Source organism: Thrips palmi, unplaced genomic scaffold (genome assembly GCF_012932325.1).
Source record: "Thrips palmi isolate BJ-2018 unplaced genomic scaffold, TpBJ-2018v1 HiC_scaffold_2, whole genome shotgun sequence".
Classification (NCBI taxonomy): domain Eukaryota; kingdom Metazoa; phylum Arthropoda; class Insecta; order Thysanoptera; family Thripidae; genus Thrips; species Thrips palmi.
The window spans coordinates 6,804,221-6,827,553 of record NW_023144629.1 but is presented as its reverse complement, the minus strand read 5'-3'; the positions used below and the strand labels follow the sequence as shown (position 1 = coordinate 6,827,553).

Genomic DNA, 23,333 nt, shown 5'->3' with positions numbered 1-23,333 from the left:
TTCCATTATTCCCTGACATAAGGTAAGGTAGAAGAAAATAACCCAAGTGCTTTCTTTCTTTTTTACTAGGTTTATAGGACAGTCGAGAGATGGAATTGCCATCTTCAAAATATCATCAAATACAAAATTGCAAGAGGTAAGTTAAAAAAAAGAAGGAAACACTTTAACTACATTAGCGTTCTGGGCTGTCCATCTTCTCAGCCAATCGAGCTTGTAAAAATTTCAAATAAGGGTCCTTGAAGTGGGCATTTGATGGTATATAATGGCCTCCAGGATGTCGTATAATCTGCTTTTCTTCACAAAATTCTGCAAGAGTTTTGCTCATGTCTGTAAACAGAGCAAAATCACACATAAATGTATCAACTCATAAAGTGCGAGCAATTTTTATTTCTCTCGACAGCTCATCAATCAACTGATATCAACTGAATAATGCTTACCTTCAGGTATCACAGTGTCAGTCTCCCCAAATATATGCAATGTTGGAAGGCCAAGCTTGTCAGTGTACAGATTTTGATGAGCAACACAGCGTGATAAGTAGCCGGAAGAAAAAATTGCAAATTTAAAACTGCCTTGAAGTCCTAAGTAACAAATGTTTAGAGTAAAAAATTAAGCGGTGTCCTACAGGCAAAACAAGGGCCCTCAATGCTGAAATTTTATCTTACGTCCTTGTTGCTGTAAACAGCATAGCAGACTCAAGAAACAGGCTCCTTGTGAAAATCCTAATATACCATCAAATGGTCCTTTTTCTCGGATAACACTTTCTACAAATTTGACACTTTCCTCAAAGCCAAAGCACTTTGATTCAAATTCCTTGGAATCATAGGTGTTCGTCTCTTCGTTTGTGAACCACCATGCGTGAGGATCTGTAATATTAACAATTATAAATCATGCTTGCTTAGTGTTCCCAAAGTACCGAACATGTCGAAAGGCTATTAGCAAACCTCCATCGGCTGGCTCATTGTCTTCATCTGAGTTTATTATGTGAGGGGAGCTGATATATTCAAAATCTGCAGCACTTTTCATAAGTTTCCGGACTCCACCCATTTTTTTTCGGAAATGTTCTCCACTCTGCCTGTATCCATGTAAGCACAGAATCTGTTGAGGAATAAAACCAGGTCAGCTTTATGTATCAAACTGGAGTAATGTCAAGACAGATTTTCAGTGACTAAAACTAACTGCAACAGGTAACCGAACCAAAAAGCTGAAGAGGACCACTGTCTACTCTGACATTTAAGAACTATGGTAATTACTTTTAACTTAGAGGTATCCATTGTTGCTTTAATAGAAAAGAGTAAGGTAGACAATCGTTTCAAGCATATCTTGTGAAGGCTCCTTGTGAACACTGGCATTCACTCTCCAAATTGAAATGATCAGCTTTTCTGCTGTTGGCTTCTGCTAATCGCCCCGCTTGCCAGGGGTGGAGGTGGAGTGGGGGCCGGGGGGAGGCTCATGAACTCATGAATCAAGCGTCAAGCGCATGCAAAATTTCAGAGATGGACCGGAAAAAGAGACAAGAAAACTTTGCGGGATTTTTTGAAAGTCGTTTCATTTCCGGTCAATCTTTCCGAAGCGGGAGATTCCGACGTGGAGGATGACATTCCTCAGGCTGGGCAACCGCTTCTAGAATCGTCTGCTTCGAACTCGTCCTTAAAAATTCTCTGGCACCTTTCCCAAAGCCTTTTCAAAACAAATTTTTCCTCGGAAGCTATCAATAATTACATTTCCCATCGTTTCATTGCCTCTCCCCGTTTAATAGAGCGTCAGTAACCTAATCATATCGCTAAAATATTTCTGTCAATACCCAGGGTGGCCACCAGACGTTGCTGGTGCAGCTGGTAACGAAGTAAACAGTCAGTTTAGTTCAAGAAAAATGGCTCCAACAAGAAGAAACAACGATGGGCTTTTGGCAAGGGTCAATTTTCCTTTGTACACGCTGCAAATGGTCACAAGTAGACACATTTTGGTTGGCGGGGGAGGCGGATCTTCAAAAACTGGCGTAGCCAATGGTTTCGTAAGTAAATTGTCAACATATTTTTCGCTCATTTTTAGGCAAATTTAGTCGTTTATATTCTTTTAAATGACGAGATCACACTCAAATTAATATGTCAATGTTTCTAGATGACCACTAAATCTTTCGTTTGGCTGGGAACGAAGTCATCTAACCTAGTTCCACTTCACATTCTTTTCTGATTGTCATGCCACTTGTCAGCCTTGGCAGTTTTCTCCTCTCAATTAAAGGTCTAGCTGAGTTCTCATGGTGTCAAAACTTACTGATTTTTCACAAAGCGTCGTTTGCAAAGTGGCATTAGATGTGATGTCAGATTCTGTAATTATTTCATTAAGTGTGACATTTGTCCTTGGTTTCATTGTTGTATCATTTTTACTCATGTCTTTTTTATGCATATCCCTTTCTTTGGTCTGAATTTAATTAATTGCCTTTTATGGTTGCAGGAAATTTTTGAGATATCTCACAACGGTGAAACATTTGTTGCCGAAGAAGTCGTTCGCCATGAAACAGGACCCACAGTTGTCATGAACTCAGCTACTCATAACAATGGCAAACACACTTACCTGGTTGCGGGTCAGGAGAGTCACTGTCAGCTATATAATGTTAAGATGTCTGTGGGGACGGAAAAGCGGGGCAGTGTTTCTAACACTGACATTACTAATGAAGGTAACCCAATAATAAACAGTCTTCATACCTTATAAATCATTATTTATGAGATAGTTTCTCACATCATTTTCATTTTGTTAAATCCTCTAGGGAGTGGAGCTCGTCAGCGCAAAAAGAGAAACTCTACGAGTGATGCCAGCAAAAATTCCTCTGAACAAAAGACTCAATCAAATGGCACCATCAAAACACAAAAGCGGTTAAATTTTGAAATAAAACCATCAGACAGTATTCAAACAGACTTTAGGTATGTCCTACTCAAATTGTTGTTAACTGTTCTTGCCCTGCTTCTCAAATGTAATGTTTTTTTTATTTTTTTATCTACTTTACAGTGCAGAGGAACCTCTTCAAAGAGTTGTTCGGATCAGTCGAAATGGTCAAATTATGGTTACTGGTGGAACTGATGGGTTCATTAGAGTGTGGCAGTTTCCATCAATGAATAAAATCCTTAATATTAAAGCCCACTCAAAAGAAATTGATGATCTTGATATTTGTCCTGACAGTGCCTCAGTAAGTCTTTCATACTAGTGACTTATCTGCCATTTGTAGTATTTTGATTTGTGCTATCTTAACTCTTTCCTGTATTCATTTTAGATAGCGAGCATTTCTAAAGATGGCACCTGCTGTTTATGGAATGCTCAGAATGGGAAGAAGACTTCAACTCTAACATGGGAAATCCCTGCTAATTCAAAGTACCTGTATAAGCGCTGCCGGTATGTGATGCTTAGTGCAAGCGTAGTTACTTGCTCTCTCATTAAAGTTGGTGAAATCTCTGATTAATTTTTAAAATTTCTGCTCATAGGTATGGAATAAGAGGAAACGGAACCGATATAGATTCTTTATTCACTCTGGCCAACCCTGTGGGACAAGCTGGAAGTCTAAAATCATATCTTCAGTTATGGGAGCCAGCTAGTGGGAAACTTCGTAAATCCTACCCCTTTGATGAAAGTCTCGCTGCCTTGGCTGTGCGTGACGATGGAATGTTTGTTGCTGTTGGCACTATGTTCAGTGGTAGTGTATCTATTCATGTGGCTTTCAGTCTCCAGGTATGTTAAATTTTCGTTGTTTCTCTTGTTTTTGGTCCCTCAATACAATAATAACTGTCCTCTCACCCTCCTTATTTCAAATGTCTGATTTCTTTTTCTAGAGGATTATGTCCGTTCGCAATGCACATGGTATGTTTGTGACGGGTCTTGAATTCCTGCCAACATCCCTTGATGGTCCAGCTGTCACTTGCCCTTATGAAGCAGCTGTCGTTAGCATTTCTGTTGACAATCGTGTGTGCATTCATCAAGTCCCCTTCAGACGTAAGTACAGCTATTGCAATACAAAATGTGACGTTCCAAGCTTTGTTTGGTCTTACTCTGACCTTTCTTGTTCATTGTTGTTACAGATTCAATGCCTGTGTGGCTGGTTCTAGTTCTGATGGTACTTTTACTGTGCGCATCATTTACTGTGTGTAGTTACGTGGGTTTATAAACTTAAATTATTTACTTACACTATCAGAAAGTCAATGTCGCAAAATTACTGTTTAATGCAGTTTTATGTTATGAGGACAGGTCATGTCATGTGAATTCTGGAACAGGGAATGTTATGCATTAGCTTTGACTGATAAAATTTGATAACTACTGGTGGCGTGTTTTAATGTTGATAAATATAATAAATTTCTACATCTTTTACTTCTAGTTTCTGTCGAGCCTGAGGGTTTCCTTTCTTTTGCTATACCTTTGTAAGAAATTTTAGTTCTAGACCTTCATGAATAATCATGTGTTTTCTATGTTCTGTGCTGCTTTCACTGCATTTACTTCAAGCTTTGAAAATGTGTTTTTATGATCATATCATAAAACTCTGTTTGTAATCTGCGTGTTAGTCAAAAAGAGTCACCTAGTGCAGAGGCATTCATTTTCAAGGCTGAGGGTCAAGTTTTGTGTATCAAGTTTTCAAATGCATTTTCTGTAACTCATCCAACACTTATGAATGTTTACTTGTAAACACAATGCAACACTAGTCACTCCTATCTGGATTGTTTTGTTGCCATTTTTGAAAGTTAGTGAACTGGAGTGTTGACATGTTTTTTGTTAAAGTGACAGTTAAATTCTGTCTTTTGTTGTTTAGCTTCTTATCAGCTTGCTAAAATCAATTTGGTTCTATGATTTGCAAGATTCCTGCTGTTGGACTTGAGTTTATGAATAGATGAACTCAATTAAGTAGTTATATTCTAGAAAGTACTTTTAATTTTATCATCACTGTCTTTGCTCCTACACTTTCATCACTATTACCTCTTAATGTAACTACACTCATTCCTAATAATTTGCTCAATAGGGTGCATTGATTGTGCCTTATTTGTATTGATCATAAAAATGTGTTTCAATGCTTAATTCTGTATATCAGGGCTGAGCATGTGACAAGAGTTTGTTTTAATTATAATTAAGTTTACATGATGAGTGTCCAATTTTAGTGTTTCATAGTATGAAATTGTCTAGACTTTTTTTTGTGAAGTAATAGAAAGAGATTGGCTGAGTTTGGCTGGCCCAGACTGAAACTCGTACAAGCAGGGTTACCTGTCGGGGTTATTCGTTGGTAGTGTTTCTTCTCTCTCTTTTTAATAACCAGAGATAACTTATTACTGAGCTATCTTTGGTTTTCATCTTTGACTTGGGTTTTATGTTCTGCTTCACCATTCTCACCCTTTATGTTTCTACCACATGTTTAGCTTAGGGTAGAAATGGTGTGCATGGAAGTGGGTACCTTATTTAAAAAGAATATATGAAATGGTGTCAGGTGTATGTTAGGCATTGAAGCTGAAGTTCTATGGACTGTTTTATCATGTCTCAATTTTATACTTGTACAACGTGCTAAATTTTAAATTAGTATTTGTAGAATTTTCTCGGGAGGAAATGTCTTTGATTGTCTTTCATGTTTATTTATTGTTGTTTTTTTTCTGTATAGGTCTATTGTGAAAATTAGAATTAGATTTTATTCCAATGTTAAAAGCTTCACTGCAAGTAAACCCCTCACCCATTCGCATTGTACCTCTTGGTTCGGTACTCTTTGTTTCTGTTACTGGATCTTGTTTTACAGAGACTGGTTCAGTTGGGAACTTACAGAATTCCTGGGTCAACTGTTCAGTTTGTTTTATCTCTGTGATAAGTTGTCGGTACGTTTTTGTTGTGTCGTTTGCTGGCATGGAGGCATTGAAGCATAGTGGAGTTCTCGTAAAAGTCACCTCATTTAGTTATATTGTTCATATATTGTGGCTGATAAACAGGGTTTGGTTTGGCAAACAGTTGCTGCTGAACCCTACTACCTCATGACAGGGTTTGCTCTTTACTGTTCAAAAATCTGTATACAAGAGCCTTTTTATACTTAAAAAAAAATACCTACAGAAATTTTGTATCAATGTATCCTAATCTTTGAGGCTGAAGTGAGGCACTGCGTGAGTTGCCGAGTCACACCAACAGCGACTTAATTTTCCTCTTGCCATGCTCTTGTGTTGTAAGCTGTTGGTTTTTCAGCCTCTATCACTAGTGGGTGATTATTTGCTTATTTTTATTTTCAATTACGAGCATTTTTGTTGTTTTTGTTGTAGTTTGCAAATTTTCAAAAATATGTGATTGGCTGTATTGTGTATTTTCTTCACTATCCCTTGACAAACTCAGGAGTAAGTGTCAATGTTTCAATGTAAATATTGATTAATTTTATTTTTCATCAACGAATATTTAAGAATTGTTGGGGCATTCTGCTCATGTTATGGCTTTTGGATGAAGGATTGTCAAAATGTGGAAGGACAAAAGTTACTCAAAACATTGCGGGTCTCTGCCAATAAACGCTGAAGAAGAAAAAACTATATTCAAAATTTGGTTATGTTATGCTTTCTTTTCCCCAACTTTCTATGCACCAGAAAAAGGACAAATTTTACACAAAATCTGATTCCTTTTGCCGTACACTGTCATGAGTGTTGTGGCTTTGTTGAAGCACCTCTGTCTCTGTGGTGAGCATTGTTGAGGAACCAGTCTCTCCTGGCGTCGCTCGCAGCCGCTCGATGTCTCAGTCTGCCGCAAGGTAAGACACTACTTCTTGCGGTGAAAGCTTTTAAAACCCGTCGCTGATTTTTTTTTTCGTTACCCGGCGCTGCATGTCTCGAGTGATCCGGGTCTTCCCCTAGCCGCACGCACACCTCTTGCAGTCACGGGGTATCGCCGGGCGGTCGGCCCTTGCGCTGCCCCGCTCGTTCGGCGCTACCCCACGACTCTCCGGGCCGCTCGGGCCGGCCGGGACAGAGTCCATGTCCGCGCGATCACAACACGAGCCGGCCGCATTGGGTTTCCCGCAGCGCTGCAAGGGCGTGTACCTCGTCGAACGGACGCACTCGAGTTAATAAAAAAGGAGCGAGTATTTGGAAGGGAGAGGGGGAGGGCGCAGGACGGACAGGTATGTTTGGTCTGGCAGGGCAGCAGGCCGAACAGGTAGACCCCCTCCATGTCGGAGAGGAGGGGGCCGCCGCTGGGCCGTCGCTACTCCACTCCACCTCCCTGCCGATGGTCCCGTCGTCCCGTCCCGCTACTGCCTGCCTCTGCCCTCTGCCTCTGCCTCGGCCGCGCCTCCCCCAGTCTCAGTGTGTCAGTGTGTGCGGCCGCGTGGTGTGCTGTAGCTGTCGGGTTCAGTCGAGCGTCGAACCGGTACGCCGCCGCGTCGCCGCGCGTGGAGTGTGCAGCTCTGCCCATCTGCTGGACGCTGCAGAGAACCGTGTGAGTGTGTGTGTCCGGCGATCTGCCGAGGAGGTACCCGGTACCAGTCGGGTACCGGTGGCGTCGGGTAGCGGGCAGCAGCCGCTGCAGCAGGATTCCTCGAACCCCGGAGCAGCGCTTCGAACGCGGGTGAGTGACTGTGTCTTTTGTGCACTTCCGTAGGACTTCCGTCATTCGAGCTCTGGTGCAGTGTTTTTCCGGTGGCGCATTGTCCGTCCGCCTGTCTGTGTGTCCGTGTCGATGTCGGCCTGTCTGCCTGTCCGTCTGCCTGTCACGTACGCTGGGCCTCGTGACCACACCGGGGAAACTGTCTCATTAATGGCGCACGGCGCGCCCTGCTGCCCTTGTCCGTGCCCAGCCATGCCGTCGACAATTGTCATAGAGCTCTGCCTGCTCTGGCGTGCGCGCACATCACGTGTGTGGCGCCAGCCGGCGGCCCACCGACGGGCAGCCAGCTGCAGACTCATTCCGCTCTGTCTCTCTCGCACCTGCAGGGAACGCCTCGCCAGTGCGAGAGAGACAGGGCGACTGCAGCCGTGCCGCCCACCAGGAAGGCGCTCTGCATGCCCTGCTGCAGGGCTGGTCAATGAGCGCCAGTGGCGTGGCTAGAACTGTTCGAAGGAGGGCGTCAGCCAGGCGTTGTGCCGACATTGACGCGGAGTGTGCTGCACTTTGCCTCCCTCGCAGGCGGCTGCATCTACTGGTACAAAAAGGGGGGAGGGTCACGTCCTCCCTGACGTCCCCCCTGGCCGGACGACACCGATGAATTGGCCGCCAACCCTGGCTCGAAAGACCGGTGGGGGCGGCCAAAACTCTAGACGCGTTTTGAGCCCCAGAGTCGCTAATCAGGACTCGAACCGAACGTGTGACCCCACCAATGGATTCCTCGTTTGGAGAGCAATCCATTGGTGGGGTCACACGTTCGGTTCGAGTCCCTTAAGCGACTCTGGAGCTCAACGCGTCCGGGATTTTGACCGCCTCCACCGGTCTTCTGGCCCACTGTGCGGAGGACACTGCGACGTCTCCAGGCCGAAACAACGGCGTCTAGATCGTTTAAAGGGACGCGCGCGGCGTCGCCGTTTTGCAACAACACCGCAGTGGCGGCGACGCGATGCCGCCGAACGCGGTGCTCCGTCTCTCTCGCACCCCTGCGGCCGTGCGGGGCGCCCCGTGAGTGCGAGAGAGACAGAGCGACGCGCTGTTCGGCCTGCCGGCGCTTCTTGCGTGCGCGTCGAGATTGCCTCGCGGTGTTTATGTTGATTATTACTATTATAATGATAATGATGACGCTGCGGTGCGCGAGGTGCGCCCACGCCGCGTCGCGACGCCGCCACGGCGGGTACCTCGGCGGGTACCTCGGCGGAGGAGGATCGCTCCGTCTCTCTCGCACTCGCGGGCCGCCGCGTGGGGGTGCGAGAGAGACGAGAAGATCTCGGCGGGGCAGAGGATCGGCGCGAAGGTTGCTCGGCACTCGTCGAAAAACAGGACGGCGACGCGACGCGGTAAAGCCCCAGAACCGCAATGCACTTGTGGCACAGTGACCTGACGCGTCGCCGTCGTCCTGGAGAGAGGCGAGCTCCTCGCGGACGCGGGGCGCGAAGCAAGCTCTGCAGAGTGACCTATGGACGGTAAAATTAGCAGTGGGCGCTCAAGTCCTTGTATGGCTTCTTAGTAACGAGCCGAGGGAAAAAGACAACTATTGGCAACCTTCCCTGCTGTCGAAGTAACTTTTTTACACTCTGGAAATGTTTTTGTTCGTTTTGTAAGCGAGCGCCCTCTGGTGTGGGCTGACCGTTTTGCAAAGGCCGCGGTTGGCGTGCGGGGGTCCTGCAGAGACTGATTCCGAGAGTCGTTTTCGTCGCTCTGTCTCGCGGGGCGTCCCGTGTGGGTGGGAGGGAGACAGAGCGACGAAAACGACTCGGAATCGGTCTGCTGGTGCACCTTGCGCGACGAGTCCGAGGCGAGGCAGGCTGGTGCCTGACCGTGACCACCACTGACCAAGTGTCTGGCGGCGGGGCGTATACGAGGAGCCTGCGGCGGGCAGGCTGGCTGGTCTTCGGGACGCCTGGCGCGCGGCCGATGCTGTCCCGTCGAGCACGCGTGTGAGGCGGGGCAGTCCAGGCGCTCCGGCCGGGCGGGCCGGCCACTCTGTCTCTCTCGCACTTACACAGGACGCCTCCTGAGTGCGAGAGAGACAGACACACAGTCTCACTCACATCTATACAGGACGCCCTATGAGTGCGAGAGAGACGAAAACGACTCTGGGTTTGCAGTGGCGTAGCGGAGGGGCGAGAGTCCCCCAGAGGACGGCCGCGGTCCCCGCAACGCCAGCGTGGCCGCCAACACAAGTCGTCACGCGAGGCGCGCGGTGCACTGGCAGACCAAACATCCCCCGATTGGATTACTGTCGGCAAGTTGGTGCCACTTGCTCCCTCTTGCGGGTGGCCCGCGCTGCACCCGCGCTGCAGAGCGAGGTGGTTGCGTTCGCCGTGGTGCTGTGCTGGCGGCCTGGCGGGGCGGCAGACTGACTCCGAGAGTCGTCGCTCTGTCTCGCTCCCGCTCATGAGGCGTGCCGTGCAGGTGCGAGAGAGACAGGGGCCGAATCGCTGGCGGCACGAAGCGTCGTCCTGCGCGCCGTACTGCCGCACGCTTTGCCGGTATGTTGGCAACACCACTAACTACTCCGCGATGGGGCTCAAGCCCGGCGCAAGCCGCAATGGGCCGGTCGCTCTGTCTCTCTCGCACCCCTACGGGACCTACGGGAAGGCCCGCGAGTGCGAGAGAGACGGAGAGACTGAGCCTGCGGAAGGCATCGGGGGGAAAGCGCGCCAAAGCGCGGGGCTGATTCCTCTCCGTCTCTCTCGCGCCTAGGCGGAACGCGCCGCGTGTGCGAGAGAGACGGAGCGTTTGGAATGATCGCTCTGCCGCTAGAGATCGCCCGGAGCGGCCAGGCTCGGGCCAAGCTCGGCAAGCCCGAGATCCTCGCCATACCGCACACGAACGCACGCGGACGCGCTCGCACGTACAGTGCCTCTACAGTCGCAGCCCGCCAGCCTGCAGACACGTACTGGTGTCAGTTGGAAACAGGACTGGGCATCCCCGCCGACCGGGCTGTTAAAGCCTGGGGCCCGCCGGCACTCTTGGTACACTCTTTGGACCATTATTGGCGGCGGAGGGGGCAGTTCTTTTAGCTCGGCGGATTCGTAAAACGCGTAATGCACAACGCAAGTTCACCACGCACACAGGTACATGTCTGTGTCTCACACACACACACACACACACACTCTTGATTGTCGTGCGGACACGCTCTGGACGCGCCTTCGCTCCGCCCGCGGGCCCCTTCGGCTCTTGCGTCGCTTGTTGTTGTTGTGAGGTACACTAGTACACGCTGGCTTTGCGCTGCTTTACGCTACGCTGTGGCGGAGCGGAGCGCACGCTGATTGTACTCACGTTATTATTGCGCATCGTTTTGCCTGAAGTGCGCATGTGTGTGTAAGTGTGTGTGCCCGTGCGGCCCCCAGAGACCTTTTGTGAGTCGTTGGGGCATAATCCCGATGACCCAGTTGGAGGAGGTGAAAGGTTGGCGTTTTCGTCGTTGTTTGGTTCCTCCAAGGGCGCCCTGCTGGTGCCCTGCCGCCCTGCACGCTCATTTCGAGAGTCGTTTATTCTTCGCTCTGTCTCTCTCGCACTCCTAGGGCCCCAACGTTGCCTACCAAGTACGACTTGTTGCCTTTCGTTCGGCCGGCCTCGTCGTCTTCGACGCACCCTGCCCCCCTCCTGGATCCGACCTGGCCGAAAGTGGATTGTGTCGCGCGGGGTGAGGCTTCCGCCCCCAGCGCAAGCCCAGCACACTGAGAGTCGTTTTCGCCGCTCCGTCTCTCTCGCACTCTTGGGGCGTCCCGTGTAGGTGCGAGGGGGACAGAGCGACGACTCTCGGAATCAGTGTGCGCAGGCAAGGCAGGCAGGCAGGCCGGCCGCGCTCCACTGCCGCCAACTGTTGAAAGCCTGGAAGCTGGCGGAGCCGGCGCCCTGGCGGTATGGTGATGAAGTGGGTGATGAAGTAGGCTAGGCCGCCGCGGCACGCGCCGCCCCGGCTGTCTCGCCTTCTTGACGCTCGCGCGGTCGGCGTGCCTCTCGGCGTGCCCTGGTCCTGGTCTTTTCCTCGCTGCACGCGATTTTGCAAGGCGAGCTTGCCTCCTCGGCGTGGAGGTGTGTCCGTGCGCCTGCACGGCCTGCACTTGCATGAAGCGGCCCGAAGCTCTACAGCTGCCACGGGGCGGCCGGGCCAGGCCTGGCTCGCTGAGGGCTGCCCTGCTGGCTGGCTCGCAGAGTCGATTTCGTCGCTCTGTCTCCCTCTCACCCGTACGGGACGCCCCGTGAGTGCGAGGGTGACGGAGCGACGAAATCGACTCTCGGAATGTCAGTGTGCTGGCCATGCCCCAGTGCAAGCCGGGGCCGTGGCTTGACCTGCCCCACGGCCGCGGAGGCGGCGGATAGCAGCGGCCAAAAGTGGCACTGCTTTTTGACAAGGGCGAAAGCTGGCGCGGGGAGGGGGAGGGGGCATGGGGTAAAAAACAGCGCTCGAGCTCGCGGTCTAATTAAAACGTCGGCCACGTATGGCTCTGCGGCTGGCCGCGGCGGGCCGCGTCTTGATGGCCCCACGGGCCATTTCGCGCTGGAGCCTCCAGCCGGAGGGTCCCGGACCGTCCTGGGCCGTCCTGGGCCGTCCTGGGCACTCCGGGCAATATCACTTTCCGTCCGTCCGTCTCTGTCAGTCCGTCCGCTTATCTCTCTTCTTTCTCTTCCGCTTCACCCCATTTTTGCTGCAACGCCTCGTCCTCCGATTGCGCGGCATGGAGCGATAAGGATCAACCGTCTGCTTGGCCCGGCGCCGCTGCGGCTGCCTCTGCCTTTTGGTGCGCCCTGCCTTTGCCTTCCTCGTTGTCGCTGCATTCCGTATTGCATCGCGTTGCCGCAGCCGAGTTGTTGAAGTTTCGTTGCACTTGCCACCACGTTGAATTTTTTGTTTTTCGAAATTTTCGCATTGAGCTTATTTTTGAATTATTTTACATCATGAATTCTTTTGCATTTACATAACCTTGTTGAATTTTGATGAATTTTCGCCCTTGACTTTGTCACTGTTGACAGGCTTTGGCTCTCAACTTATTGAATTTTAATGAATTTTTGCACTTGACTTGAATTTTATTATGGACCGTGTTGAATTTTGATGAATTGTTATACCTAGCTCGTTGACTTTTTGAACAAGCTTGTTGAATTAATGAAGAAATTTTTGCTGTTTTATCGTTGAATTATTACCGGCCTTCCCCGCTGCCGTCCGTCGCATTTCTGCTTCGGCTTTTCGGTGCATCCGTGTTGCAGCTCTTCGTTTTCACTCTCCGATAAACTTGTCTCCCCTCCTCGCCGGCCGCCTCTTAGTTTCTGAGAAGGAGCAGGACGAAAAAAAAAAAACAGCCGGGGAAAGGAAAAGAGGTCGTCTCGTCACCTGTAAAGTATTTCGCCGCGTCGGTGCGGTGGGCGGCTAGCAGCTAGGCCGGTGCTCTCTTGCCCTGAGAAACGCCAGCGATCTCGGTAAAAATGGAAGAAATGGATGAAAATCAATACAAGGCTCTTGCGTAAAGTCAGTAAAAATGTTTAAATTTGCTTGGATCTGTCTGAAAGTGTCAGCGACTCGATCGGGAAGTGCGCGAACTGGGTCGATATACTCTAATTTTACGGCCGCGGCTGGAGCAGGTGGAGCACGCTGAGGCGCTCCAGTATAAAGTCCCGGCCAGTGGCGTGGTGTGGCGTCGGTCCCACTTCCTGCCTGTATCTGGCGCCATTTCCCCGCCCAGTTTTGCCTCGGCCGCCTCTTTACGCACGCTCCCTTGGAAATAAGATCAATTAGACGAGTTTTACGTGCAGCGGGCAGGGCATGGCAGGGCATGGCAGGGCCGGGCAGAGCGGACCAGTCCAAGGTTTGAATACGAGAGGGGTTCAGCCCGGCTCAGCCCGAAGCCGGCCGGTGTATGCCGGCGCACAGGTTCACCTTGGGATCGGGAAGAAAGGGGTCTACATCGCCTCCGCTGGCTGCCAGCTCGGGCTGCCGGCGGGGCTGCCGGCTCGCTTGCCGGCTCGCTTGCCGGCTTGGCTGCCAGCTTGGCTGCCGGCTCCGCGACAGGTGAAACTACTTACTATATAGCATGGCGGCGGGAGGCTGCGCCGAAAGCGACGCGTAGCTGCACTGCAGACTGATTCGGACCGAGAGTCGTCGCTCTGTCTCTCTCGCACCTGTGCGGCACGCTCCACGAGCGCGAGAGAGACAGAGCGACGAAAACGACGACTCAGAATCAGTCTGCCGTAGCTGCACATCGCATTGCATCGCGTCGTCGTGTCGTCTGCTGCGTGGATGGCGTACTAAAGGTTGACTCATTTTCACTCTGGAGGACGAGGGGAAAAGTTTTTAGAGGCTGGGATGGAGTGGCCTCGCGGCTTTGTCGCAAAAAAAAACCTGAAATTAGTGAACAAAAAAGAAAAAAAACAAACGAAATCCTGTAGTTTTATTTACATTTCAAAAGCCTCATGGTGAAGATTCTCTTCATTGTGGTGAAATTTGTCCTTATTGGTACAGGTGACTTTGCATACCATTAAAAACTCATTGCTCCCTCGTAGATATTTTGTTGAAATTCTTTCTTACTGTGTACATAGGCCACGGTGGAAATCTGTATTACCTGTTCAGCAACTTCCGAGATTAAATTTTCCTCTCGATGATCTGCTGGAAAAGCCAAGAGGTGCGAACGCACTGCGGTCAAAGTTGCAAGTAACGCGAGGCGTGGACAATGGGTATCAGGACGCCACTCGATGGAATCAATTATCGTGACTGATAGAGTGCGCCACACGCTGTGGCGGGAGGGAGAGAGGGAGTACACAGGAGAAAGTGAGTGGATAATCGTTGGGAAGGACGCCGACTTGTGACTTGAGGGGGCGGGCGGGGGCTCGCTCAAGTTAGATCATTTATGGCTTGTTTTGGGATGGAAGCGTTTCGGATGGCCTTTCCCCCACTGGTGCGGTCATCTAGGTTACGAGCGACACACCCAGAAAATCGTTTCATTCATTCAACAAAGTTTGGATGACACCCCTACCTAAGCCTGTAAAAAGATAAATTTTATAAAAAAATTAAAATAACCGCACCACGCTACACTGAAAATCCAAGAGTGTACTCAGTTCACACCTGCGTGCTCTACGTATGTACTCAGAACACATCCAAGTGCTCGGTACACTCTTAATTTTCAGTGTGCTTACGGACGCCCCCGGAGAGTGGACGCGCCTCGCCGCGAGTCTCCTCGCGCTCTTAAGGTGAAACAATGATAATAAAAGCCGGCCTCGCGTAGACGGACGGCCAGCGAGACGGGCAGCACACTGCGAGTGCAAGTCGCGGGGTCATCGCTGATTACCCTCTCGTTCAATTTCCTCGTTCTCCCCGTGTGCCTGCACTGTGTGCTCCGGTCCGGCCAGCCGACCGCGACCGCGGCGACTTAGCGGCCGACCGCGCTGCCGGCCGAGCGTGCGGTAGCGTGGCGTAGCAGGCGTACATGCGGCACACTGGGAGTCGTTCTCTGTCTCCCTCGCACTCGTGGGGCGCCCCTCGCAGGTGCGAGAGAGACAGAGCGACCCGCTCGGAATCAATCTGCAGACGAGCTTGTTACGGTGTAGTAGAAGGGTGGTGTGGCCTTTTCGCTGCTGCTCTCATCGCCGGTTGGTGATGTCAGCGCTGCCAATGCGGCGGCAGTTTACCTGTTTTCTTGTTTTGGGGGCCTTTGGGGCCTGTGGGGCCTTTCGGGTGTGCCGGTCAAGGCCGCGTCGTGCTCCGGGGCGGGCCAAGGGGCGGGCGGGCGCGACGTCTTCGGGACGGACGGATGACATTCGACGAGATAAAGAAGGAGATTAGCTCCTTCTCCCTCCGTTCCATTGACAGTGCCGATGGCGGCTATAATGGCCCTGGGGGAGTTGAGGCGCCGCGGGGGAATCTGAGAGAAAAAGGAGGAAAAAAGAAACGGGTAGTTTGTTGGGCCTGCTTTGTGGTTTGCTTCCTGCTGCGCCCCGCCCCGCCCCGCCGCTTCCGCTGCCTGCTTGCTACTTGTTGTGCTCGCGTGCCCCTTAATGTCCTTTCACTTTCCGGAGTACCAATTATTGAATCTAGGCATCCAGGCGGCAAGAATCCGACTCGCGATCCTGAAGGAAAGAAAAACAAAAGCCACCCTCTCAACATTTTTCCCGCCACTGCGTTTCCGATTCCGCAAGCTAGGCGCGTAATTTTTTTTTGTAACTTTTTGTTGAAATTTCGAATCCCAGTGATCTCACAACAAAACGCATAATATTTTAATTTTTTTTAAACTTTCTGTTCAATTTTTTTAGTTCCAATTTTTAGCGCGTAAATTTTAAATTTTTTAAAACTTTTGGTTGATTTTTTAAAGTACCAGAGGTCCCTTAACTAGTCGCGTAAATTATTTTTTTTGTAACTTTTGGTGGAAATTATTTTTGTACGTGTACGGCGCCTACAAGCTGCGGCCCCCTGCCGCCCCCGGCGCTCTTTGGTTACCTGCGCGAGGCGCCGAACGGAACTGGCTCGCCTGCCCGGCTTGCCTCACACTTGGGTAATTTGCCCCCATATTCATAATCGCGCTTGCTGTGCTGCGGGGTGCCGCCCGGCCCCGCCCTCCGGATGGCTCCGCGCCGCACCGTGCAGTGTGTGAAGCTGCAGGTTGATTCCGAGGGTCGTTTCGGTCGCTCCGTCTCTCTCACCCACAGGGCACGTCCCATGAGTGCGAGAGAGACGGGGCGAAGAAAACGGCTCTCAGTCTGCTGGAGAGTGTGGTGGGGGACGATGGTACCGGATAATCCAGTGCGGGTACACGCGGTGTCGCTCGCGGCGGGGCTGGCGGGGCTGGCGGGGCCCCAGAGGTCCGGCCCAGTTGACCTTGCGAGATGGCCCCTGCCCGGCGCGGCCCGGCGCGCTTCGTCTATGGAGCGAACGTGAAAGTGTTATAGGGAAGAAAGCTCATGGGCCGGCGTGGCCCTCCCGGCAAGGCGGCCCGTGGGGGTTATGGTGGTGCGAGCAGTGCAGTGCCGCGGCAGACCGATTCCGAGAGGCGTCGCTCCGTCTCTCTCGCTCCTACGCGGGGCGCCCCATGAGCGCGAGAGAGACAGAGCGACGACTCTCGGAATCGGTGTGCCCCTGCAGTGCCACGGCGTAGGGTCCTAAATAAATTGCGTCGGGGAAAGGGAGGACACGGCGGCCACGAGGAAGACGATGCCGTCGATGTGCGTGCCGGGCGCAGCGCGCAGCAGCCATTGTTTAGAAATGTCGCCGGAAAGAGCACCGGCTGCGTCCAGGCGGTCCAGGCCGTCCAGGCGGTGAATGATGCTTTTAGGCAGCCACCCGGCTGGCTGGTACTGTTGTACAGTGTGCACGCGCAGACGCACCGCGCACTCTCACTCTCCGTCGTTTTGTCGGTGAACCGTTCATTTTTTGGGAACAGTACCCCATTGCTGCACCCGAACCTCGAATTGGCCTGTGTGAATGACGAAATGATCGGTGCGAGTCTGAGAGTGTGGTGGCTGCCTTTTCGAATTTATTATCTGAATCCGAGTGCGGACAGGTTCCGCTGTTGATTTGCATGTAAATTTGTGTTCGCACACCTTGTAAGGTGGCGCAGTAAACGGAGGCTGGATGACGTTTTGCGCGCTTTCGTGAGTCTGACGTCATTTTGTTGAACTCGAGTGATTGGACTCGGACTAACCGAACCTCTGGTTCGAGACCGCCGTGCCCTGACGTGCCGACGGCCAGGTGCTGGTGGTCCATGCCTCCATGCCCCACTCCGCGGTGCACCGAACGAACAGCCAGCCGCCCTGCGGACTGATTCCGAGAGTCGCCCTGTCTCTCTCGCACTCGTGGGGCGTCCCTCACAGGTGCGAGAGGGACAGAGCGACGAAACCGACTCTCGGAATCGGTCTGCCGGCCGCGCTGCGCTGGGCCCCACAATGGGAATTGCCTTTTCATGCTGCGCTATTAAAACGTGTGACACATCCACATACGCACGGCCCATGGCACGGCCCACGGCACGGCCCGCTCGCCGTTAGCTTGGGGGGCTTTCACTGCGGAAACGGACCACTTCCAGACTCAGACTGATTCCGAGATTCGTCGCTCTGTCTCTCTCGCGCTCATTGGGCGCCCCGTGAAGGCGCGAGAGAGACAGAGCGACGAAAGCGACTCGGAATCGGTCTGCAGGCGCTAGCAGTGCTCTGGGCGATGAATATCCCGCGGCCGTGATTGGTTGGCTGGAGCCGCTGGCAGCCGCTGCAGACTGTCTTCGTCGCTCTGTCTCTCTCGCACCCACACGGGACGCGAGTGCGAGAGAGACAGAGCGACGAAAACGACTCTCGGAATCAGTCTGCTGGCGACGCTTGCCGCGCTTGGCCGCGGCGCGCGCGGGGTTTTTGAATTTGGCGGGGTTTCTGTCTGGGTTTGTGTGTCACGGCGATGTGGTGCCGGGTGCCTTCCTCCGGGTTGTTGGCACGCCGGGCACCCGCTAGCCTTGCCGCCTTGGCTTGGCGTGGCGGTCGCACGGCGGCGGGTTATTTTCGCACGCGCTGCCGCCTTTGGCCGTCGCCGTCGCCTTCCTCCAACAAGTCCAGCAAATCAGCAAACCGGACGGCGCGGGGCGGCAAGGCGACAAGGCCACGCCGAATATAATCGAATGAGAGGAGTGTTTCGTAACTTTTGGCAGAACCGTCGGCTAAGCCATGCCCTCGGCCACGCCGCCATGGGCTATAGACTGATTCCGAGAGTCATGTTCGTCGCTCTGTCCCGCTCGCACTCGTGGGGCGTCCCGTGGAGGTGCGAGGGAGACAGCGCGACGAAAACGACTCTCAGTGTGCCGGCTCGTCGCAATCGAAGTGGCTGCGCTGAGCGCGTTGCCGTGGCGTTGCCGTGGCGGCGCCGGCCGTGCGGGCGTTCATGTCGGATGCAATCTATGGAAATGGAGAGCGGCGGTAGTGTTCTCATGTCTATAGGGATTTTCGCAGCTTTCTCCTCTTGTAAAAATCATGGCTATGGCGGCGCGAGGCGCGACGGGTTGTTGGCACGTGGGGTCCACGAACACACTAGGTGCAAAATGACGAAGGAAAAACAACAACATAAACTAAAGTAACGTTTGTTGTTTTTGTTGTGTTGCAGGTCGAGGATGCTGCCGGCGTCCTTGTGGTGGCTGGAGGAGTCCGGCCTGGCGCACTGGGGCGGCCTGGACATGACCGCCCTGCGCATGGACCAGGCCTACGTGCGCGTGCACAACGTGGAGGAGGAGGACCCCCTGTGGCTCTACTCGCTGTCCGAGGACTGCCACGAGGTAGGTGGGGGCTGATGTGGGAGGTGATGTGGGAGGTGATGTGGGAGGTGACGTGGGCACCCGCCTTTGGTAATGAGCACACCGATTTCAATGAATTGATGTAATCGATTTAATTAATAAACCCAAAATGTTGAAAGTCTTTTTTTTTTTCATTTTTTTTGGAACTAATCGTCTTGTATGTACTTTGTTGGCAGTGCCCTTACCGACGCACGGCTGACGTTTCCGGTGAGGGCCCCCACATCCTGAAGGTGAACACTGCCAGGGGCGCTACCTGGAGGTTGTACACGAACGGCGAGAATGACACGGTGGCGCGGGAGGACACCAGGTAAACAAGCACGTAGCCCTGCCTAGCGTAGCCTGGCGTAGCACAGCGTAGCCCACGGCGGAGTACAGTCCGTAATTCAGTACAGTCACCTCAATGACTGCAGCCACTCACTCGGCTTGGATCACCGGGCCGTAGCAAAAAGACAGGCTGCTCGGGAAAGCGGGGCGCGTTTTTTGTTGTTGTTGTTGGGACGTGCTGAATGCCCTGCACGTGCTGCTGCAGGTGGGCGTCCTGCGAGGTGCCGGCCCGCCTGGGCGAGTTCGGCGTCTACGACCTGCACGTCAACGGCACCGACTGCATGCTGCACACGGACAGGGAGCCCGCCAACGTGCTGTTCCGTGAGTATGCGTCTCTCTCGCTCCCCTGCGCAGTGGGCCAGAAGACCGGTGGAGGCGGCCAAGAATTCAAGACGTGATTTGAGCCCCAGAGTCGCCAAATGAGACCCGAACCGAACGTGTGACCCCACCAATGGATTGCTCTTCGAACGAGGAATCCATTGGTGGGGTCACACGATCGGATCGAGTTCTGCTCAGCGACTCTGGAGCTCAAGCCGCCTCCACCGGTCTTCCGGCCCAGCGTGCGCGCCTGACCGTGGTCCTCCGCAGCCCTGGCCGGCGTGGCGGTGGTGCTGCTGGCGCTGGCGGTGCTCCACGGCGCCGTGTCCCTGGTGGCGTCGTGCTTCGGCCGCCGCCAGCGTCGCCGCCGCGAGGCCAAGAGGACGGCGTCGTCCGGCGTGGCGGCGGGCGCGCGCGCCGAGGACGACCGCCGCCTGCAGCACGACGGCTACAAGGTGCACCTGAACGGCAACGGGCGCAAGCTGCTGGACGCGGACACGCCGTCCGCGTCGCCGTCGCCGTCCTCCTCCATCGCGACGACGCCCGCCGTGCCCACGCCCGCCCGCAGGAGGGTGCGCTCCGTGGACGTCGTCAGAGGGTGAGGAGCCAATTGGTTTAAATTGGATAAGAAAAGTAGCCTCGAGTGTGATTTTATGATGGGCCGGTCAATAGCGTTTCGTGTAGGCGCTGTGGAGCGTCCTGTTGACTGTGCACCACTTACCATGTGCCTCCACTGGCTAGAGAAGCCTCTCCGCGTGTGGCTGTTCTTGCCGCTAAAGCGTGCTCGCCACACCACTGTAATGGTGCCCCTTGCCCCGCAGCATCAGCATCGTGCTCATGATGTTCGTGAACCACGGCGCCGGCGGCTACTGGTTCCTGAGCCACGCCACCTGGGACGGCCTCTACGTCGGCGACCTCGTGTTCCCCTGGTTCCTCTGGATCATGGGCGTGTGCATCCCCCTGTCCATCCGCCCCCAGCTCGCCAAGGGCGCCAGCCGGTGCCGCCTGCTGCTCTCCGTCCTCAGGGTGAGTAGCCTGCACCGGCCTTCTGGCCCACAATGCAATGCCAATTTAGAGTTTTCTCGGCGTAAATTCAAATGCTCCACCGAGTGTCGATTTGCTTGCCTTCCTCCTTGACCCGCGTGGCCTTGACCGCTTCCTTCCGCGTTGCAGCGCTCCGTGGTGCTGTTCGCGCTGGGCGTGGCGGTGACGTCGCTGTCGGGCTCCAGGGTGGAGGCGCTGCGCGTCATGGGCGTGCTGCAGCGCCTGGGCGTCTCGTACTTGGTGGCGGCGTCGCTGGCCGTGCTCATGACCCCCCGCCGCTGGGGCGCCGCGGCCGTGGACATGGACAAGGCGCGCGGCCGGTCGCCCGGCGTGTTCGCCGACGTCCTGGTGCTGCTGCCGCAGTGGGTCGTGGTGCTGGCGCTCGCCGCCGCCCACGTGGTGGCCTTCTTCCTGCTGGACGTGCCCGACTGCCCGCGCGGCTACATGGGCCCCGGCGGCGTGCACATGGACGGCGCCTTCGCCAACTGCACGGGCGGCGCCGCCGGCTACGTGGACAAGCTGGTCCTGGGCCAGGAGCACCTGTACCCCACGCCCGGCTCGCACGCCGTCTACGGGTCCGGCCCCTTCGACCCCGAGGGACTGCTCGGTGAGTCCTGGCGGACGAGACGACGTTCTGGAGCCGCGCTGCAGACTCATTCCGACTGTCTCTCTCGCACCCACAAGGAACCCTCCGTGAGTGTGAGAGAGACAGAGCGACTTAAACCAAAAAAGACTCTGGGAATCCGCCCCCTGGCGATACTCCGCGCGCACGGATACCTCATGCCGCGTCGGTGGCGATACCCCGCGCGCGCACGGAGTAGCGCCCATTCCGTGCCTCTGGGCAGTGTGGTGGGAGGCACGTCTCAATTCGCTCTTCGAAGCGGATTCAATGATTTCAGATGCATGTTACTCTTAGGAAACTAAAACTTAACTGAATGCTTCAGCTAGGCGTGAGCGGATTACGTTTGAAAGGGGTGATATTATGCTTTAGTTTTAGCAGTGCACCGCCACGTTTGCGTGACTCGCGTCTGCTTCCAGGCTGCCTGACCAGCGTCCTGCAGGTGTTCCTCGGCGTGCAGGCCGGCAGCGCCCTCGTCACCTTCCCGTCGTGGAGGTCCAGGGTGGTGCGCTGGTTCGCCTGGGCCGTGGTGCTGGCCGTGGCGGGCATCTGTGGCTGGTACTTCGGCGGCATCCCCATCAACAAGAGCCTCTGGTGAGTAACACTTTCGCGGGCTCAGCCACTACCCTCTAAGCTTGAAATGGACACTTTCACCTGAGCGCCGAGGGAAGAAGATTCAAAAACCCGGAAACAGTTCCTAGAAGTCGCAAATTTTGTAAATAGAATGTGTTTATTTGGGTTCTAAAAATCTAATAACTAAACAAGACGTTTTAAACCCGTCAGAAACTCTATGGGATGAATTTAAGAACTGGTTCCGGTGATTCTTATTCCTCTTCTTGTGTGCTAGGTGTTAACATGTCTCATTTCATGGTCGAATTTTGACACGTTTGGATATTGACTGTGCTGCAGGACTGTCCCCTTCGTGCTGCTGACGTCGAGCCTGGCCCTCATCCTGCTGTGCGTGTGCTACCTGCTGGTGGACGTCTGGCGGTGCTGGACCGGGTCCCCGTTCCTCTACCCTGGTGAGTGCCAACTCGTTTTTATGTCGAGTTTTACCGTCGCGAGGGAATTGGTTTGGTGACGTGATGCTGTTGTTTCTGTCGCCAGGCATGAACGCGCTCGTTATGTACATCGGCCACCAGCTCTGCTACCAGCTGTTCCCCTTCCACTGGCAGCTCGGCCCCATGAACACGCACCTCATGGTGCTGCTGGAGAACGTGTGGGGCGTGCTGCTGTGGATCCTCGTGGCCGTCTTGATGTACCGGCGCAAGGTGTTTGTGTCCGTGTGAAATACCATTTGACTTTGTTAGTGTGCGTGTGTGCGTTTGACTGCGTGTGCGAATGAGAATCAAGGCGGTTTGAGCGAGTGGGAGTGTGAATGTACGTGGTGTACTGGTGATCCTTTTTTTGCTCATTGTTCTAAAAAAGAAAGTAGCAACTTGTGGTGTTATGTTTTTCGTGTCATTTTTGTCGCCGTTAGATCATTATTACATGTACGAATTATTTTGCTCAGGAGCAAGTTTATGTTAATTTTTATCTTGCCGTGCTTTGTATGTTGGCAACAGCGGCGGTGGAATATAGATTTTTTTTTGTCGTTTTTGTGGGGCGTCTTAAGGTGCTAAGCATCCTGTAACAGTAGTACCTACTATTATAGTTTGCAAATGTATGATATTGTCTAGTATTAAGGGTTCCTTGGCATGTATGACGTGTGTAGGAATTTGTAGCATGTTGTTTTTTTCGGCTCAGTGGAGTCGTCGAGCCTGCGGAGGCAGTTTTTACATCCCCCTGACTGAGTTTGATAAGATGTTAGTAATAATTATGTTCTTAGTGCCATGACATCCTTTGAGAATTTGATGCCGTGAGTAGCATTAACTTTATTTGTTGTTGAATAAAAAGTAGTTCTAATGGAAATGCATTTTCTTTCTTCTCATCCTGGTGATGGAGTGCGTGAATGAATATCACCACTCGCTCGAAATCCCCCGTACTACCTGGCAAAATTAACATTTCCTCGGGAAGCACACATTAATAACATTTTCTTCAAAATTGGGCGTTGCTCCCCACCCGAAGTGAAGGAAATAGGCCGTTCAAAGGTAGCCAAGTTGTTAGAAGCCGCCCACGAGCGGCTCAGTAGTGGAGCACAATCCACCTTGTTTAACGGGAGGGGCCTGCATGTCGCTCTAGAGTATGGG

At 53.0% G+C, this 23,333-nt stretch overlaps 3 protein-coding genes across 3 annotated transcripts; 2 read left to right on the top strand and 1 right to left on the bottom strand.

The window, feature by feature from the left end:
- Positions 1–47: 47 nt before the first annotated feature.
- Positions 48–1,446, bottom strand: LOC117646887 (esterase OVCA2). The gene is made up of 5 exons (XM_034388191.1): positions 1,251–1,446; positions 942–1,095; positions 663–863; positions 438–578; positions 48–327 (listed from the first exon to the last, which is right to left on the bottom strand). The coding sequence occupies exons 1-5, from the start codon at positions 1,347–1,349 to the stop codon at positions 173–175; spliced, it is 750 nt and encodes a 249-aa protein (XP_034244082.1). The 5' UTR covers positions 1,350–1,446; the 3' UTR covers positions 48–172.
- A 359-nt stretch (positions 1,447–1,805) lies between these two features.
- Positions 1,806–6,527, top strand: LOC117646886 (prolactin regulatory element-binding protein). Its single transcript, XM_034388190.1, has 8 exons — positions 1,806–2,011; positions 2,452–2,674; positions 2,765–2,918; positions 3,004–3,181; positions 3,266–3,384; positions 3,474–3,717; positions 3,819–3,978; positions 4,065–6,527. The coding sequence occupies exons 1-8, from the start codon at positions 1,871–1,873 to the stop codon at positions 4,148–4,150; spliced, it is 1,305 nt and encodes a 434-aa protein (XP_034244081.1). The 5' UTR covers positions 1,806–1,870; the 3' UTR covers positions 4,151–6,527.
- Positions 6,528–7,206: 679 nt separating this feature from the next.
- LOC117647234 (heparan-alpha-glucosaminide N-acetyltransferase) lies at positions 7,207–23,055 on the top strand. The gene is made up of 10 exons (XM_034388884.1): positions 7,207–7,548; positions 18,653–18,821; positions 19,016–19,146; positions 19,369–19,484; positions 19,752–20,079; positions 20,303–20,507; positions 20,655–21,132; positions 21,564–21,738; positions 22,054–22,166; positions 22,252–23,055. Exons 2-10 carry the CDS (start codon positions 18,660–18,662, stop codon positions 22,431–22,433), a joined length of 1,890 nt encoding a protein of 629 aa, XP_034244775.1. The 5' UTR covers positions 7,207–7,548; positions 18,653–18,659; the 3' UTR covers positions 22,434–23,055.
- The last annotated feature ends 278 nt before the right edge of the window (positions 23,056–23,333 follow it).